The sequence below is a fragment of the Carassius gibelio genome, chromosome A13, assembly GCF_023724105.1.
Source record: "Carassius gibelio isolate Cgi1373 ecotype wild population from Czech Republic chromosome A13, carGib1.2-hapl.c, whole genome shotgun sequence".
NCBI classification, from domain to species: domain Eukaryota; kingdom Metazoa; phylum Chordata; class Actinopteri; order Cypriniformes; family Cyprinidae; genus Carassius; species Carassius gibelio.
The window spans coordinates 28,623,299-28,640,255 of NC_068383.1; the positions used below are offsets into that span (position 1 = coordinate 28,623,299).

At 42.3% G+C, this 16,957-nt stretch overlaps 1 protein-coding gene across 1 annotated transcript in view; it reads right to left on the reverse strand.

Annotated features, from left to right (window-relative positions):
* LOC128026731 (1-acyl-sn-glycerol-3-phosphate acyltransferase epsilon) overlaps positions 1 to 16,957 on the reverse strand; it is a 75,360-nt gene that overhangs the window by 12,153 nt on the left and 46,250 nt on the right. The window contains exons 6-7 of the mRNA XM_052613999.1: positions 1,660 to 1,821; positions 460 to 583 (exon numbers count right to left, since the gene is read on the reverse strand). Of these exons, the coding sequence (XP_052469959.1) occupies positions 460 to 583; positions 1,660 to 1,821 (286 nt within the window). The remainder of the gene's footprint in view (positions 1 to 459; positions 584 to 1,659; positions 1,822 to 16,957) is intronic.

The window sequence follows — 16,957 nt, forward strand, 5'->3', positions numbered from 1 at the left end:
CACTGTAGAGTAGTGCTTGCTGTTTGTCGTTTGCTGTTTGGCGTTTCTCCAATCACAATACACATGGTTTTATGTTATACGGCAGTAAAAGACATTATAATCAGTAATTTCCCCACTGGATGCAATAAATGCCTTGGGTTTGATTTATTTTGTCTCGTCGCACAAGGACACAGCCATCACAATATTGTAAAGGGTGTAACATTTCCGTCACACGCTTGAAGCATCTGGCCAATCACAACACATAGAATAGCTGGCCAATCAGAGCATACCTCGCTTTTCAGAACGTTGAGCTTTATAAAAATGTACGTATTTTAGAGAGGTGGGCATAGAGGAGAACATTACCAAGTACTTAACAGTACAATTACACTGTAACACGGATGCCATAAAATAAAGTGTAACCACAAGTAGTTAGGGTATATATATGTAATTGTTTGTAGTATATGTAATTAGGATACTCACTTGTCCTTGATTTCAAATCTTTCATGCAGCCATCTGCGGAAGAACACTGGCTCTGCAGGAATTTCCCTCATGCCCAAGCGGTTGAAGTGGATGTGAACTCTGGGGCATTCCTGGCACAGGAACTCTATTAAACAGAGAATTCAAGATAGAATAAGGATAAGGCATTTCAGACAACCATCTGACAGAAAACAATCAAACAAAAAACCAAACACAGCAATTAAAAAATGTTTATGAAAGTGAACTAAAATTAAAAAGAGCATTCATATAAATTATTTCATATATAACATAGCGAAATTCGTTCACTTCACTTCAAAGATTTCATTTTTGACAGAAAACTGCAGTGTGTTTTACCATCACAGACATTTCTCACTACAAATCTATTGGCATGCTGCCTGTCTACAAGAATGTTATAAAATATGAAAATATGAAATGGCTGGCACACATTGTGTTCCAAGTTGCTCAGTGTATGTAAATAAACACTGACTACAATTATTTAATCAAATCACAGCCTTTCGTGACTTGATAAGTGCATTAAGTCACATAGCAATTTATTTTTTAGTTCAACTGAAAGATGATTTAACAAAGCAATGATGTTAAAACACACTGTTATTTTATGTTATTATGAGAAGTTTAAAATTATTTTCAGTTCATTATGAAGCTGTGGCAAGAAAAATTAATGTAGTTTATGGTTTATGTAATAAATAAGGAAAACAAAAATAAACTGTAAAAAGTAATTTTTCTCACTGGGTTTAATCTCTAGCAAATATATGATCACCACCCATTTATAGCGTACCTTTAAGCAAAGCTTTAAAAATGTTAGGTAAACACTACCGTCTTCATGCTCACAGTGTCCCAGATACAATTATTTTAATGATTCATAAAAGATGAATCACTCAGGATCATGATTTTTATGTAGTATTACAGCACACAGTAAGTGTACTGTATACATGCCCATTCAAAGTGAAGGTGCACACGACCCCTCAGATTTCTGAGTCAAGTAAATGCAGCCAGAGACAGACGCGTTCTTGCAATGCTTCTTATTAAGCATGTTTGTAATTGTTTTGAATAAAAAGGAATAATAAATAAATTAACATATTTGTATTTTTACAGTCCTCAATTTGTGGTTTAACACTTCTTTCCGGTCTCATTTAAGGAAAGTAAACATGCTTGCAAACTGAATGTATGGCAATAACAACATACCTGGCATTGTAGGAGCAGGACGTCTCTGGCCATCTTCTGTGAGTGTTCCCTCATATGCAACAGTTACATCATAGACAGCATCCAGGTGTTCCTTCATAGTCTCAATGGCAACATGTGATGCTTTCATTCTTGGTGTTAAAACATGCTTCAGCACAGCAAGTCCTGCAATAGGCAAGACAACATGACTATTGCAAGTAAATTAGTTTGAGAAACTGCAATTTAGTACATTGGGAAAACATTCAGAAATGTTAGCCATCTATAAGTGATTGAAAAATAAATTATAAAATTACAAAATTCTATATATTTTTATGATGCCTTTGGGAAACTCTATAGTCACATACAATAATATAATAATCACTTGTTGTCTCTGCTTACAGTAGGCGTAAATGGATTCACCCAAAAAATAAATAAAATGTCATTAATTTATGTCTTAAACATCTACATTTCTCATTTTCATTCATAGAGATAACAATAAAAAATTTGTTACTGTCAATGTTTGTCCCTCCTCAAACTTAGAAGTATATGTGGACATTGGTCCATATTCAAATTGTGAATGATATTATATTGTGAATTATATACAGAAAGTGAGTAAAGAATGGTACCTTTACAGCAAATATATATATATTAGTGGTGGGCCGTGATCGGACTCTTATCGGGCGATAAAAATAAAAAAAATCGCCGTTAATCTATTCTCAAAGTTGGGTTGGGAGCTGGGTCTATACTAAGCAAGCTATGATGACTTTCACCTTGATATTTTATATAACTGACTGGCTGAGGCCAGCCTAAAAAGATGCTCAGGACAGTTGACGGGCCACTGCTGCGCATTGTCACGAAAGCTTATCTTTTACACAGGTTTTTACGCCTTACCGCTTGTCGATTTAAACATTAAAGCATCCAAAAACAAGACGCGGAAAAGCTGAGCGGAGTAGCTGGTTACTCGCATGCTGTGATCGGTGCGAGAGAGAGAGCCACGTATCACGGACAGCGACAGTAAACCGAGCTCTCCTCTGCGAAGTTCTCTTCGAAGTCCCTCCTGCACCTGAACGAAACAAATACAAATCGCAGTTTGAACAAACAAAAAGATGTGAAAGAGTCCAATTCAGTACTCGTAGTGTTCTGGTGTTCAGGGCTCATGCAGAGAAAGGTTTCTCAAAACACTTGACCATCAAATTTGCTTATTTTTGCTCTTGTACCGACAAATACATACAAAATATGTCAAAATATCCACCTTGGAAATTTTGCTCGAAAAAACTGTCAGTTATTTCTTAAGTGAAAGTAAACAGTTGAGGAAAACTTAGCGCCTAATTTAGCAACTGGCTGCTGTAATGTTAATCCAAGAAAATGGAAATTAAAACCACTCAATGCTCTTGACTGAATTACTTTGTAGTTTTAACAGTCAAACCAAAAATTATTCAGACACCAGATATAATTTTTGATATATATAGCAAAACTTTAATAATGTAAGAAATGTTGAAGGTGTCTGAATATATGTAGGTTTGATTGTATATTTCATTTTTACATTGAAGACTATCCAGTGCTATTTTACATTTAATTATTTGGTTTCTGCACCTTGACACCTACAAACTTGAAAAAAACTTAAACATTGGTGTGAAACAGGCGTAAGGTTGTTTGCACCTTGTGCAATGTGGAATTAGTTTACAACTTTTTCAGGCACTTTGTGATGCATTTTGGAAACAGGAGATGAGCTCATTTTCTAATGCACCACCTAGCTTGATAAACCCCTTCTCAAAGACTTACTGTTTGTCAATTTTATTTGGGTAACAACACATATTCTGAATGCCTTCGGCAGAATTCGAATGAACCATTTTAATCTAGATTAATTAGATTAATTTCAAGATCATAGTAAGTAATATATATGCCCACCACTAATATATATATATATATATATATATATATATATATATATATATATATATATATATATATATATATATATATATATATACACACACAGTACAGACCAAAAGTTTGGACACACCTTTTCATTCAAAGAGTTTTCTTTATTTTCATGACTATGAAAATTGTAGATTCACACTGAAGGCATCAAAACTATGAATTATGTGGAATTATAAATGGAATTATATAACAAAAAATTGTGAAACAACTGAAAATGTCATATTCTAGGTTCTTCAAAGGAGCCACCTTTTGCTTTGAATACTGCTTTGCACACTCTTGGCATTCTCTTGATGAGCTTCAAGAGGTAGTCACCTGAAATGGTCTTCCAACAGTCTTGAAGGAGTTCCCCGAGAGATGCTTAGCACTTGTTGGCCCTTTTGCCTTCTGTCTGCGGTCCAGCTCACCCATCTCGATTGGGTTCAGGTCCGGTGACTGTGGAGGCCAGGTCATCTGGCGCAGCACCCCATCACTCTCTTTCTTGGTCAAATAGCCCTTGCTGCCTTCAGTGTGACTCTACAATTTTCATAGTCATGAAAATAAAGAAAACTCTTTGAATGAGAAGGTGTCTCCAAACTTTTGGTCTGTACTATATATATATAGTTTTTTAATTTTTTTGACTAGTGTATTGTACACTATTGGCTACAATCCAACAGAAGGAGAGACAAAATAAGTGCAAACAGAGCCAAACCAGTAGAGTTTGGTAAGCTTTTAAAAAATACAATTAAAAATGTTGTTATGAGCAAAGGCCCAATATACAGGTGCATCTAAACAAATTAGAAGGTCATGTTAAAGTATATACAGTACAGACCAAAAGTATGGACACACCTTCTCATTCAAAGAGTTTTCTTTATTTTCATGACTATGAAAATTGTAGATTCACACTGAAGGCATCAAAACTATGAATTATGTGGAATTATAAATGGAATTATATACATAACAAAAAAGTGTGAAACAATTGAAAATATGTCATATTCTAGGTTCTTCAAAGTAGCCACCTTTTGCATTGATTACTGCTTTGCACACTCTTGGCATTCTCTTGATGAGCTTCAAGAGGTAGTTACCTGAATCGGTCTTCCAACAGCCTTGAAGGAGTTCCCCGAGAGATGCTTAGCACTTGTTGGCCCTTTTGCCTTCTGTCTGCGCTCCAGCTCACCCCTAAACCATCTCGATTGGGTTCAGGTCCGGTGACTGTGGAGGCCAGGTCATCTGGCACAGCACTCCATCACTCTACTTCTTGGTCAATTAGCCCTTGATGCCTTCAGTGTCACTCTACAATTTTCATAGTCATGAAAATAAAGAAAACTCTTTGAATGAGAAGGTGTCTCCAAACTTTTGGTTTTGGTCTGTACTGTATGTATGTATGTATGTATATATATATATATATATTTTTTTTTTGACTAGTGTATTCTACACTCTTGGCTGCAATCCAACAGAAGGAGAGACAAAATAAGTGCAAACAGAGCCAAACCAGTAGAGTTTGTTAAGCTTTTAAAAACTACATTTAAAAATGCTGTTATGAGCAAAGGCCCGATATACAAGTGCATCTAAACAAATTAGAAAGTCATAAAAAAAGTTCATTCACTTTAGTAATTCAACTCAAATTGTAAAACTTGTGTATTAAATAAATGCAGTGCAGTAGTGCAGAAGTCTTTGGGTCTTTTGATTTTGGCTCACATTCAACAAAAACCCACCAATTCAACAAATTAGAATATGGTGACATGCCAATCAGTTAATTAACTCAATAACGACTTATAGTCAGGTGCGACTTATTTTTTTAAGTCTTGAATTTATCTTAATAAAACCAGCAGAAACCCTGTTTATGGACATAAATCCTGAAATAAATCCTGAAAAATGTTCAGTGCTGGCATATTGGCCATTAGCAACTTTGCTTAAAAAATTTAAAATTTAAAATTAGCCTATGTTTTACTCATACTCAAGGCATCTTAGGTGTATATGACTTTCTTCTTTCAGACAAATCTAACCTGAGTTAAATTAAAAATAGTCAAATAAAACAAATATCCATATTTAAAACATAACACTTTTTTTCTCACTTCCACTGACTATCATACGTGCAAGCCTAATTTTGTGCTTCTAATTCAGGCATATTGTTGTCTGCGTTTTGGGGTTCGTCACTAATCATCGGTGCATGCATGTTGTGATGAAACGGCGGAGTCAGTTAGATCCATCTGCAGCAGTTTATTAATACAGGTGAGTAAGCAGAGAACAGCTGACATAAACTCAGGCTGGCAATGAAAAGGAACTTAAGCAGACGTTCGTAGAGAACTTAGATAATCTCCTCAATAGGGATACAACGATCAGAGATAATAACAATACAGACCAGGAGTAAATCAAAACTTCACAAAATATAAAAGGGAATAGCAGTCAATATAAAGGGGAGAACACAAGGTGCAGGTGAAAATACTAGAAGGTAATCAAGATAATTAAGCAGGGTTAGACGGGGATGATTGGGGAGAGGGACACTGGGAAATGCAGTCCTAATATTCAGGAGAGAGGGATCTGATACCGCCAGAGGAGGGCGTAGCAGAACGTTCCATGACATAGCCCCTCCTCTGCGAGCGGCTCCGGAAGCGAGGACCAGAACGTCGGTGGGGTCTTCCTCGGGGTCTGGGAGCAGGTCGGTCAGGATGGTCACGATGAAAGCTGGTAAGTAGAGAGGGGTCCAGAATGTCCTGCGACCTGACCCAGGACCGTTCCTCTGGACCGTACCCCTCCCAGTCAATAAGGTACTGTAAAGCCCCACCACGTCGTCTGGAGTCCAGTACTGCTCGCACCCGGTAGGCCTCCGCACCGCCAACCTCAATGGGAGGATTCTGCACCTGTGTGTTCCCCTCCTGACCCTCCTCTCTCCTGGGGGTGACTGCGGGTCTGAAAAGAGACACATGAAAGGTAGGTGAGATTTTGTAATGAGAGGGAAGAGCCAACCTAAATGAGACCGGGGTGATCTGGCGCAGAATCTTGAAAGGACCAATGAAGCGAGGGGATAATTTCTTGCTGGGTAGTTTGAGATGGAGATCTCGGGCTGAAAGCCACACCCACTGCCCGGGACGGTACCGGGGACCCCCGCGTCGCCTCCGATCCGCGTAGTGCTGATATTTGCGAATGGCCCGCTGTAAATGCACATGAGCAGCATCCCAAGTGGCCTCGCTGCGCCGAAGCCAGGAATCTACCGCCGGGAGATCGGAGGGCTCGCCCGCCCACGGAAAGAGCGGAGGCTGAAATCCCAGGACACACTGAAACGGTGTCAGTCCAGTGGCGTGCTTAACTAACGAATTCTGCGCGTATTCAGCCCATACAAGGAAACGACTCCACTCCTGCTGATTTTGATGGCAATAGGTCCGTAGGAAACGAGTTAGGTCCTGATTCAACCTCTCAACCTGCCCGTTGGCCTGAGGATGGTAGCCCGAGGTGAGGCTTACGTTAATATTGAGCTTTGAGCATAGTTCCCTCCATACACGAGAAGTAAACTGAGGGCCTCGGTCAGTTACAATGTCCTCAGGAAGGCCAAAAAGCCGAAACACATAATTGAGGAGGGCCTCGGCGGTCTGTAAGGCTGTGGGAAGACCAGACAAAGGGATGAAACGGCATGATTTTGAAAACCGGTCTATTACCGAGAGGATGGTGTTGAAACCTTGGGACTGAGGAAGGTCCGTGACAAAATCCACGGCGATATGGGACCAAGGGCGTTGCGGCACCGGCAGAGGCTGTAAGAGACCAGCTGGTTTCAGGTGAGAAGACTTGACCATGTTACAGGTGGAACACTGATGAACAAACTTGATCAAGTCAGTTCGAAGGGAAGGCCACCAGAAGCGATTGGAGACTAGCTGAGTGGTGGCCGTGATACCTGGATGCCCCGCGCTGGGAGTGCAATGAACCCATTGGAGGACACGGTCGCGGAGCTCGGGAGGAACAAAGAGGCGGTCCCCCGGACACTCCGGTGGTACGGGCTGTTTTTGCTGAGCTGTAGAAACCTCCGTGATGATATCCCACTGTACTGGTGCGACAATGAGAGATGAGGGCAGAATGGGAACTGGTTCAGAACACTCGTCCTTACTGTCGAACTGGCGTGAGAGAGCATCCGCCTTGCCGTTCTTAGAACCTGCTCTGAAAGTGACTCTGAAATTAAATCGGGAGAAGAAGAGAGACCAGCGCGCCTGGCAAGCATTCAGACATTTGGCGGATTTGAGATACTCCAGATTTCTGTGGTCCGTAAGCACAGTGAAAGGATGACACGCCCCCTCCAGCCAGTGCCTCCACTCTTCAAAGGCAGCCTTCATCGCCAGAAGTTCTCGATCGCCCACATCATAGTTGCGCTCTGCTGCATTGAGTTTACGGGAATAAAATGCGCAGGGGTACATTTTAGCTGGACTACCATGACGTTGTGACAGAATGGCACCCACGCCCGTGTTAGAAGCATCCACTTCCACAATAAACTCTCTCTCAGGATCTGGGTGATGGAGAATGGGTGATGTGGTGAATCTCTTCTTTAAATTCTCAAATTCCGCAGTGCATTCCGATGACCAGCGGAAACATCCTCCTCCTCGGAGTAAAGAAGTGAGAGGAGCCACAATCATGCTGAAATTTCGAATGAATCGGCGGTAGAAGTTTGCGAAGCCCAAGAAGCGCTGAAGCTCTTTTACTGATGTGGGACGAGGCCAGTTAACCACAGCTTGTACCTTTTGGTCATCCATCACAACTCCGTCTGCGCTGATGATGTAACCCAAGAACGAGATCCGCGTCTGATGAAATTCGCACTTCTGTATCTTGGCATACAACTGGTGCTCGATGAGGCGTTTGAGAACAGCTCGCACATCCTGAACGTGCGTTTCAAGGTTGTCTGAATAAATCAGGATGTCGTCAATATACACAATTACACTCCGATTGAGCAGGTCTCTGAAGATCTCGTTGACAAACGCTTGAAAAACTGAAGGACTGTTGGAAAGGCCGAACGGCATGACCCGATATTGATAATGGCCGGTGGTTGTCGAAAACGCCGTCTTCCACTCATCACCCTCACGAATACGAATAAGGTTGTAAGCATTTCGTAGGTCGAGCTTTGTGAAATATCGGGCCGTGCGGAGCATTTCAAGAGCAGCTGGGACCAGAGGCAGAGGGTACCGTTATTTGACAGTTATCTCATTGAGACCCCGATAGTCTATGCACGGTCGGAGACCCCCATCCTTCTTCTTGACAAAAAAGAAACCGGCAGAAGCAGGATATGTTGAGGGGGTAATGAAGCCTTTGGCAAGCTGTTCCTCTATATACAAATTCATGGCCTCGGTCTCTGGCTGAGATAGGGGGTATACACGACCGCGTGGTGGCATGGTACCTGGCAGGAGCTCAATAGCACAGTCAACAGCACGATGGGGAGGTAAGTGTGAGGCTTCCCGCTCGCTGAATGCTTGGGCAAGGTCATGGTAAACAGCGGGGATTTCCTGTAGATTAACGTCCACGGAGGGGCTGGCACTCAATTCAGGACCCTGGACAGCGGGCATGCATTTATTCAGACACGACGAAGACCACTGGGTAATCCTCCTCTCAGACCAGGAAATTTGCGGGTTGTGTCTCTCCAGCCACGGAAACCCCAGAATCATAGGATGAAGTGGTGAATGAATAGTGTAGAATTGAATGGTCTCCCTATGTTGCGAGCCGATGCTGAGGGTGAGAGGTGGTGTAATGTACTGGCGCTCCCCTGTCCCCAGGGGGCGCCCGTCCAAAGCTGTCACTGTCACAGAGGGTTCACAAGAGCGGAGAGAGATTTGATGAGTTTTTGCAAAGGTTGCGTCAATAAAATTTCCAGCAGCTCCCGAGTCTATAAAAGCCCTCGATTTTATAACCTGCCCATTAATAATTAACGAAATTTCCACAATGAGAGCTTGGGAAGAGAGTGAACGTGGACTCACCGCAGCGGGGTTCCGAGAAGTGGGTTTCACCGGGTAGGAAGCCCTGAAATGACCAGCCTGACCGCAGTACATGCATAAACGATTGCGCCTTCTCCTCTCACGTTCCGCCTCGGAGAGCTGGGTGTATCCAATCTGCATGGGCTAGGGCTCTGAGGTGCATACCGGGTTGAAATTCAGGCTGGTCCTGACTGGAGTGCGGCGAGCCCGGATGAGATGATCGAGCCGGATGGCAAGTTCCATGATCTGACTGAGAGTCTTTCCATCATCACGACAAGCAAGTTCCCCCTGCAGCTCCGTATTCAACCCCTTCCGATATAGTAGTTTGAGAGGATCCTCCCCCCCAGCCAGTCTGAGCGGCGAGCGTACGAAAGGAGAGAGTGTAATCCGCTGCAGTGGAATTCCCTTGCCGCAGGGCGAGTAACAGTTCCCCTGGATCCTTTCCTCCAGCTGGGTGCTCAAACACTTCCCTGAATAGGGTGACAAAAGCATCATAGGAAATAGACGTGAGCTGACCTCCTGACCATAGTGCCGTTGCCCACTCCAGCGCTTTTCCCGTAAGCAGGGTGCAGATGAAAAAGATCTCATCGGTGCGATGTTCTGGAGCCTGCTGGCTTAGATAGAGCTCGCACTGCAACAAAAATCCCTTGCAAGTGGAGGGTGAACCGTCATACTTTTCAGGCAGGGATAATCTTGGATTGTTTGAGATCGTACTCATGACTGGCAGTGGAGGGACAGGTGCGGTGGGAGCTGCGGCCTGATTAGCCGCTGCAATCTGCGGGGTTAGAGCCTGAACAGATCTGACAAGTTCCTCTGTGAGCGAGGTTAGTTTTACCAGCTGCCGCTGATGTGAAGCGAGCACCGCTGCCTGGGATGAAACCTCATTGGCGAGGTGACGAAACTCTGCTGGATCTTGAGTTGGTGAAGTTTTCTGTGATGAAACGGCGGAGTCAGTTAGATCCATCTGCAGCAGTTTATTAATACAGGTGAGTAAGCAGAGAACAGCTGACATAAACTCAGGCTGGCAATGAAAAGGAACTTAAGCAGACGTTCGTAGAGAACTTAGATAATCTCCTCAATAGGGATACAACGATCAGAGATAATAACAATACAGACCAGGAGTAAATCAAAACTTCACAAAATATAAAAGGGAATAGCAGTCAATATAAAGGGGAGAACACAAGGTGCAGGTGAAAATACTAGAAGGTAATCAAGATAATTAAGCAGGGTTAGACGGGGATGATTGGGGAGAGGGACACTGGGAAATGCAGTCCTAATATTCAGGAGAGAGGGATCTGATACCGCCAGAGGAGGGCGTAGCAGAACGTTCCATGACACATGTGCTATGCCATATGTCATCCACCCAAAACGGCTCTCATGGAAAATGTTTATAACATTTTAAATATGGATATTTTTCTAACAAAAACAGATGGATTCACTACAAGAGTCCTTTATTCACCCCCGGAGCCGTGTGAGGAAGGATTTTTGGGTTAACTAACTCTTCAGTCATGCTTTACTCTGGAACATGCAGTGCAACAGACTATTATTTAAAAGGAATACCTATTTATACCAATATATTTTCAGTTCATTATTTAAATGGTCGGACAGATTAGACCGTTAGAAAAAAAAAAAAGCTTAGTTTTGTATATAGGTAATCGAAACAGTTGAGGAGCACCAATTACTTTTGACTGTCATGTTTGGTTGCAAAATTTTTTCTAAATATTAGGGTGAATGATAATGTTCTTTTATTGGTAGCTGTCCTTTTTAACAAAACACACAACTTTAATAGTGTATGTACTTTATAATGTTTATTATAAATTTAATAAGTAATGTAATATTTTTTGTTTTTCCAGCCATCCGGTGAAATTGAGGATCTTGAGAAAGAAATTGAAGAGGGGATTCTGATTGTAACTGAGGAGCAGCAATGTGATGTGCTTCCCAAGGAATAACCAACATTGCTTTCGTTTGGACATCTTGTCATCACTGACATCTGCCATGTCCCCAAGGCATTTGGACTCCTAATGGCTCTGTATGCAGCGAATATCCCCTACCTCAAGAATATGAAATACACTCAAAAATACACACAAAAACTTGCGTAGAACAGCTGCTCCCACTATGTGCTCGCCACGACGGCAGGAATTGTAGGCTGGTGGAGTGAACGTACATAGCTCTCTCCACCCTCAATACCACGACTGAGGTGACCTTGAGCAAGGCACCGAACCTTAACTGCTCCCTGGGTAACGCAGCATAAGTGGTTGCCTGTTACAATATGTTATATATTATCAGAAGGATGTGACAGACCATGTATGGTTAAACTGTGAGTCCTGTGTATTTGACGTCATTAAGATGCGTGAGCACGTGAAGTAAAGTGAGAGCACTGAGTAGCATGTGGTTGTGAGATTCCTTTATTTATATAAAAATAGAGATATTGACAGAGAGAACCAAGCATAACATGGTGGCAGCAGTAAAGTACGATACAAAAGTGAAATATTAAGTTTGCTATCGAGAAAGCAACTGCGAGAGACGGGGTCCGATTATGGAGGGTGCGTTCGGATTGAAACCGCCAGCAAATTTTGACTGGAATGCTACGTGCATACCCAAAGCTTGGAAAGCGTGGGAAGAGGAGTTTTCCCTGTATATCTATTTGTCGCTTCCAGACGCGGACAACAAAACGAAGGTAAAAGTTTTCCAATATTTAATCAGAGAAACAGGAAGAGAACTGTGTAAGACGCTGAGCATTGGAATGGCTGTTAACCGCGTTCAGAAATCATTGCAATCCAGCACAGAATGAAACTGTGGAAAGATAAAAAATTTTCACCAGAAATCAGAACTCAGGCGAAACGTTTGACAAGTATGTTACTGACTTGAAAGTGCTGGCTGATACATGCAATTTTGGATTGGTGAGAGATTCAGTGATTAGAGACCGAATAGTATGCGGCATAATGAACTCGCACGTGAGAGAACGCCTATCAAGAGAAATGGACCTGACACTTGATAAGAGTGTGAGAATATGTAAAGCATTAGAACTGTCAAAAGAGAATGTGATGACTATTGAAGGGTCAAAAAATGGAAGTGCACGCAGTTCAGAGAGTTAGACAGGCCCAGAGTGCCAAACAGACACAACCAGCTAAGTGCAAATTCTGTGGAAAACAGCATGAGTGGAAAAAACTGAGTAGCCCAGCTTATAGAAAGCAGTGCAGGAAATGTGGCAAGCTGAACCATTTTGCATCCACATGCAAAACAAAAGAGACCGTGCAAAAAGGAATACACAGTGTGGCAGAAAAGGAAGAAGAACCATATCAAGAAATCCTAAGCCTTAGTTCACAAAAGGAGTTGCAACGTCATACCAATTCAACTGTTAAACCCTGACACAGTAATGGAAAAGACTGAACAGATTCTGGTCATGTATAACAAGAGCACTTTGAAACCCATAGGGAAGTGCAGAATAAAAATAAGAAACCCCAGAAACAGAAAACTTTATCGTCTGGAGTTCATTGTAGTGGAGGAAAGCTCATCAGTGCCCTTGCTAGGAAACAAGGCTGTGCAAGCAATCGATCTGGTAAGAATACAGCATGAAAACATTATGGCAATTGATGATATTGTTACCACAGAGAGATGTGAAGAAAACAAAATGTGGGGCAAGGAAGACTTATAATGAGAGTATACTGATGTATTTGAGGGAGATGGATGCCTGGAAGGGAAATATAACCTCGAGGTGGATCCTGAAGTTAAACCGGTGAGGCTTCCAAAGCGCAGAGTTCCGGTGGCACTAATGAAGCATCTAAAAGTCGAATTAGAAAGCCTGGTAGATAGAGGCATCATAGCTCAGGTAGAAAAGAGCACAGATTGGATTAGCAGCATGGTGGTGGTGAAGAAACCAAGTGGAAAATTAAGAATCTGTATAGATTCAAGACCACTAAACAAAGCACTTAAGCGTCAACACTTTCCTCTGCCTACCATAGACGATGTTCTCCCGGATCTGACCAAGGCAAGAGTTTTTACAGTGTGTGATGTAAAGGAGGGATTCTGGCATGTAAGGCTGTCAGAAAAGTCAAGTTATTTTACTACTTTCGCTACTCCATTTGGCAGGTATAGATGGATCAGAATGCCCATGGGGATCAGCCCGGCTCCAGAACTTTTCCAGCACAGGTTGACTCATGCGCTGGAGGGGCTCCCAGGAATCCGGATAATAGCGGATGATATCCTCATCTGTGGGGAAGGCGATAATGATGAGGCAGCGGAGAAAGATCATAACGAAAAACTAAGACAACTACTGGAGCGATGTAGAAACAGAAACATCAAACTAAATTTCAACAAACTCAAGCTGAAACAGAAAGAGGTGCCATACATCGGACACAGACTGACTTCAGAGGGTCTAAAGATTGATCCAGAGAAGGTGAGAGCCATAATGGAGATGCCCAGGCCGTCAGATGTGAAGGGGCTGCAGAGATTATTTGGTATGGTGAACTATCTGTCCAAATTTTGTGCACACTTGTCAGACAGCTGCGACGCATTAAAACAACTGACACACAGAGATGTGGTTTGGGAATGGACTCATATACAGGAAGAAGCGTTCAATAAATTGAAACAAACGATTGCCTCTGCACCTGTTTTGAAATATTATAATCCAGAAGAAGACCTAGTTCTCCAAAGTGATTCCTCAGAGACGGGGCTGAATGCAGCACTTCTGCAGGCAGGACAACCATTTGCTTTTTGCAGCAGAGCACTTACACCCACGGAAAAGGGGTATGCTCAAATAGAGAAAGAATGCCTGGCAATCCTGTTTGGGATGGAGAAATTCCACCAGTACACCTATGGCCGGAATGTAGAAGTCCATTCTGACCACAAACCCCTAGAAACTATCACAAGAAAGCCACTTTTAGACGCACCTAAGAGATTGCAGAGAATGCTTTTGAGGCTTCAGCGATATGATATCAATGTTGTCTATGTTCCAGGTCGTCTAATGTACCTAGCAGACACTCTCAGCAGAGCATACTTACCGGAGAGTGCTACAGAAGGATCCTTAGAGACAGAAATTGAGATGATTAACATGCTGCAGTACCTGCCCATATCAGAAGGAAGTCTACAGAAGATACAGACAGAAACGGCTAGGGATGGGACATCTCAGATATTACAGCAAGTGATAGTCCAAGGATGTACAGAAGAGAAGACTCAGCTGAAAGAAGAGGTGAGACCATTTTTTTCAGTAAGAGAAGAGCTTATTGTGCAACATGGTGTGATTTTCAGAGGAGAGAGAGCTGTAATACCAGCACAGCTAAGAACAGAAATCATGGAGAGAATTCATGCTTCTCACTTAGGCATAGAAAGCTGCTTACGCCGAGCAAGAGACTGCATATACTGGCCCGGGATGAGTGTCGCCATAAGAACATACGTAGGAAACTGTGCAGTCTGCAGAGCAGTGGATGCACGGCAGCAGAAAGAGACCATGTGCCCACATGACATTCCTATGAGACCATGGTCAAAAGTGGGAACAGATTTGTTTTCATTTAACAACAGAGCATATCTCATAACAGTGGATTACTTTTCAAGTATAACAGTTGCCCACAGATCTGAGTGTGTGTTCACTACATGTTTGTTCACTGCTGTGTGTGTGCACTTTGAATGGGTTAAATGCAGAGCATGAATTCCGAGTATGGGTTACCATACTTGGCTGTATGTCACGTCACTTTCACTTTTCAATGTTCATGATGTGTTCATCGGCTCCACAGCAAGCTCTTTTATAAAAAAAAAATGTATAACCCCTTTACCGTCAAAGATCTGCGATGACCCCAGATTACTACTGTTTCACTTTCACAGCAAGTTAAACAAACTGGATAAAATGTGCATCAGTTGAAAGTTTGAAGATTTAAAGGTTTTTGATAAAACATGGTTGCAGTGACAGATATTTAGTAATTTATGTCAGGAGTGCAAAATAATAAATCTGTATTAGGCTAGGCCAAATTTTGAAAAGAAATTCAACACTAATTCATATTCAGTCATGTCAGCATCGGTTTATTTGTGTTCACATAGACTCACTGAACAGCGTCAATAAGGATTATTAGGATTTATAAACCAAAGATGCATATCTGCAGAGATATATGGATATATTTACTGATGAATCGTCATATCTATTCATTTTCCACTGATTTACGTGATCTGAGGATAAATAGCCTCTACCAGCGATCTGTGTGTGTGCAGTGCTGTGTGCTCATCAGTGATGCGCGGGTCAATGTATAAACAACCCGCACCCGACCGATGTTTTCAACGAACCCGCCCGCAACTCTATGGACGTATCCCTCCTATTTATTAGGCAGGGTCGAATGAAAAGTGGGACAGATGCTCAATTTGCATGAGGCGGGACAAAGGGTAAAATTGCTATACAGTACAACGTAAAGCAGGACAGGTGGTCACTATTCGCGCAAGTTATTCAGCCAATAAAGTGTAGGCCTATGTATTTCCAAATTGTGTCTAGTACTATATATTAGGGCTGCACGATATTGGGAAAAAAATGACATTGCTATATTTTATTTTTCTGCGATATATATTGCAATATTTTTTCTTACAAACAAAAATGGGGTGAGCACACTTACATTCTCATTTTAAATGATTTAAACATCGACACCATCGTGTCAATTGATTAATATGCGCGAGGGAGAGGGAGCAAGACAGAGCTCGTGTTGCTCGGTCTCTCTCTCTCTCTCGATTCAATTCATATTGCTTTATTGGCATGACATACAAAGGTACATATTGCCAAAGCATTGTACATATCAGAATAGAAACAAACAAAACAAAAATACATATATTTTTATAAGAAAAAAAATACATGCAATATAAATCCATGTACATTTCTATAAACATTGATGGTACTTCTAATGTAAGCTCTCTCTCTCTCTCTCTCTCTCTCTCTCTCTCTAGCTGCAGCGCACCAGCGCCGCGTCAGGCACGGTTCTGGTGTGTAAAGACACAGAAAACGCGAGGCAGCCACCACGCTTCTGAGACGCTTCAGACATGCGACGCTCACGCCACGCAGTCAGTGTGTCACCGGCCTCTGTCTCTCTCGCGCATGCTCTCTCTCTCTCGCGCATGCTCTCTCTCTCTCTCTCTGTCTCTCTCTCTCTGTCTTTCTCGCGCGCTCTGTCTCTCTCTGTCTTTCTCGCGCGCTCTGTCTCTCTCTGTCTCTCTCGCGCGCTCCCTCTCTCTCTGCCCTGTTCAACTTGCATGTGGTTTTCAGTCCTGTCAATGATAAACTTTCACTGTATGATGGTTAAGCTGTAAAAATTAATCCGCGAATCACATTCGTCAAGGGCCGGGGAGCAGCTGGCACGTACAGTTAATGAATAACGGATCAACTACGACAGCCTACATCGCACATCTTGCGATGTGACTATCGTGGATTTGTACATCGCGATATCGATTCTTAAACGACACATTGTGCAGCCCTAATATATATATTACAAAGGTTT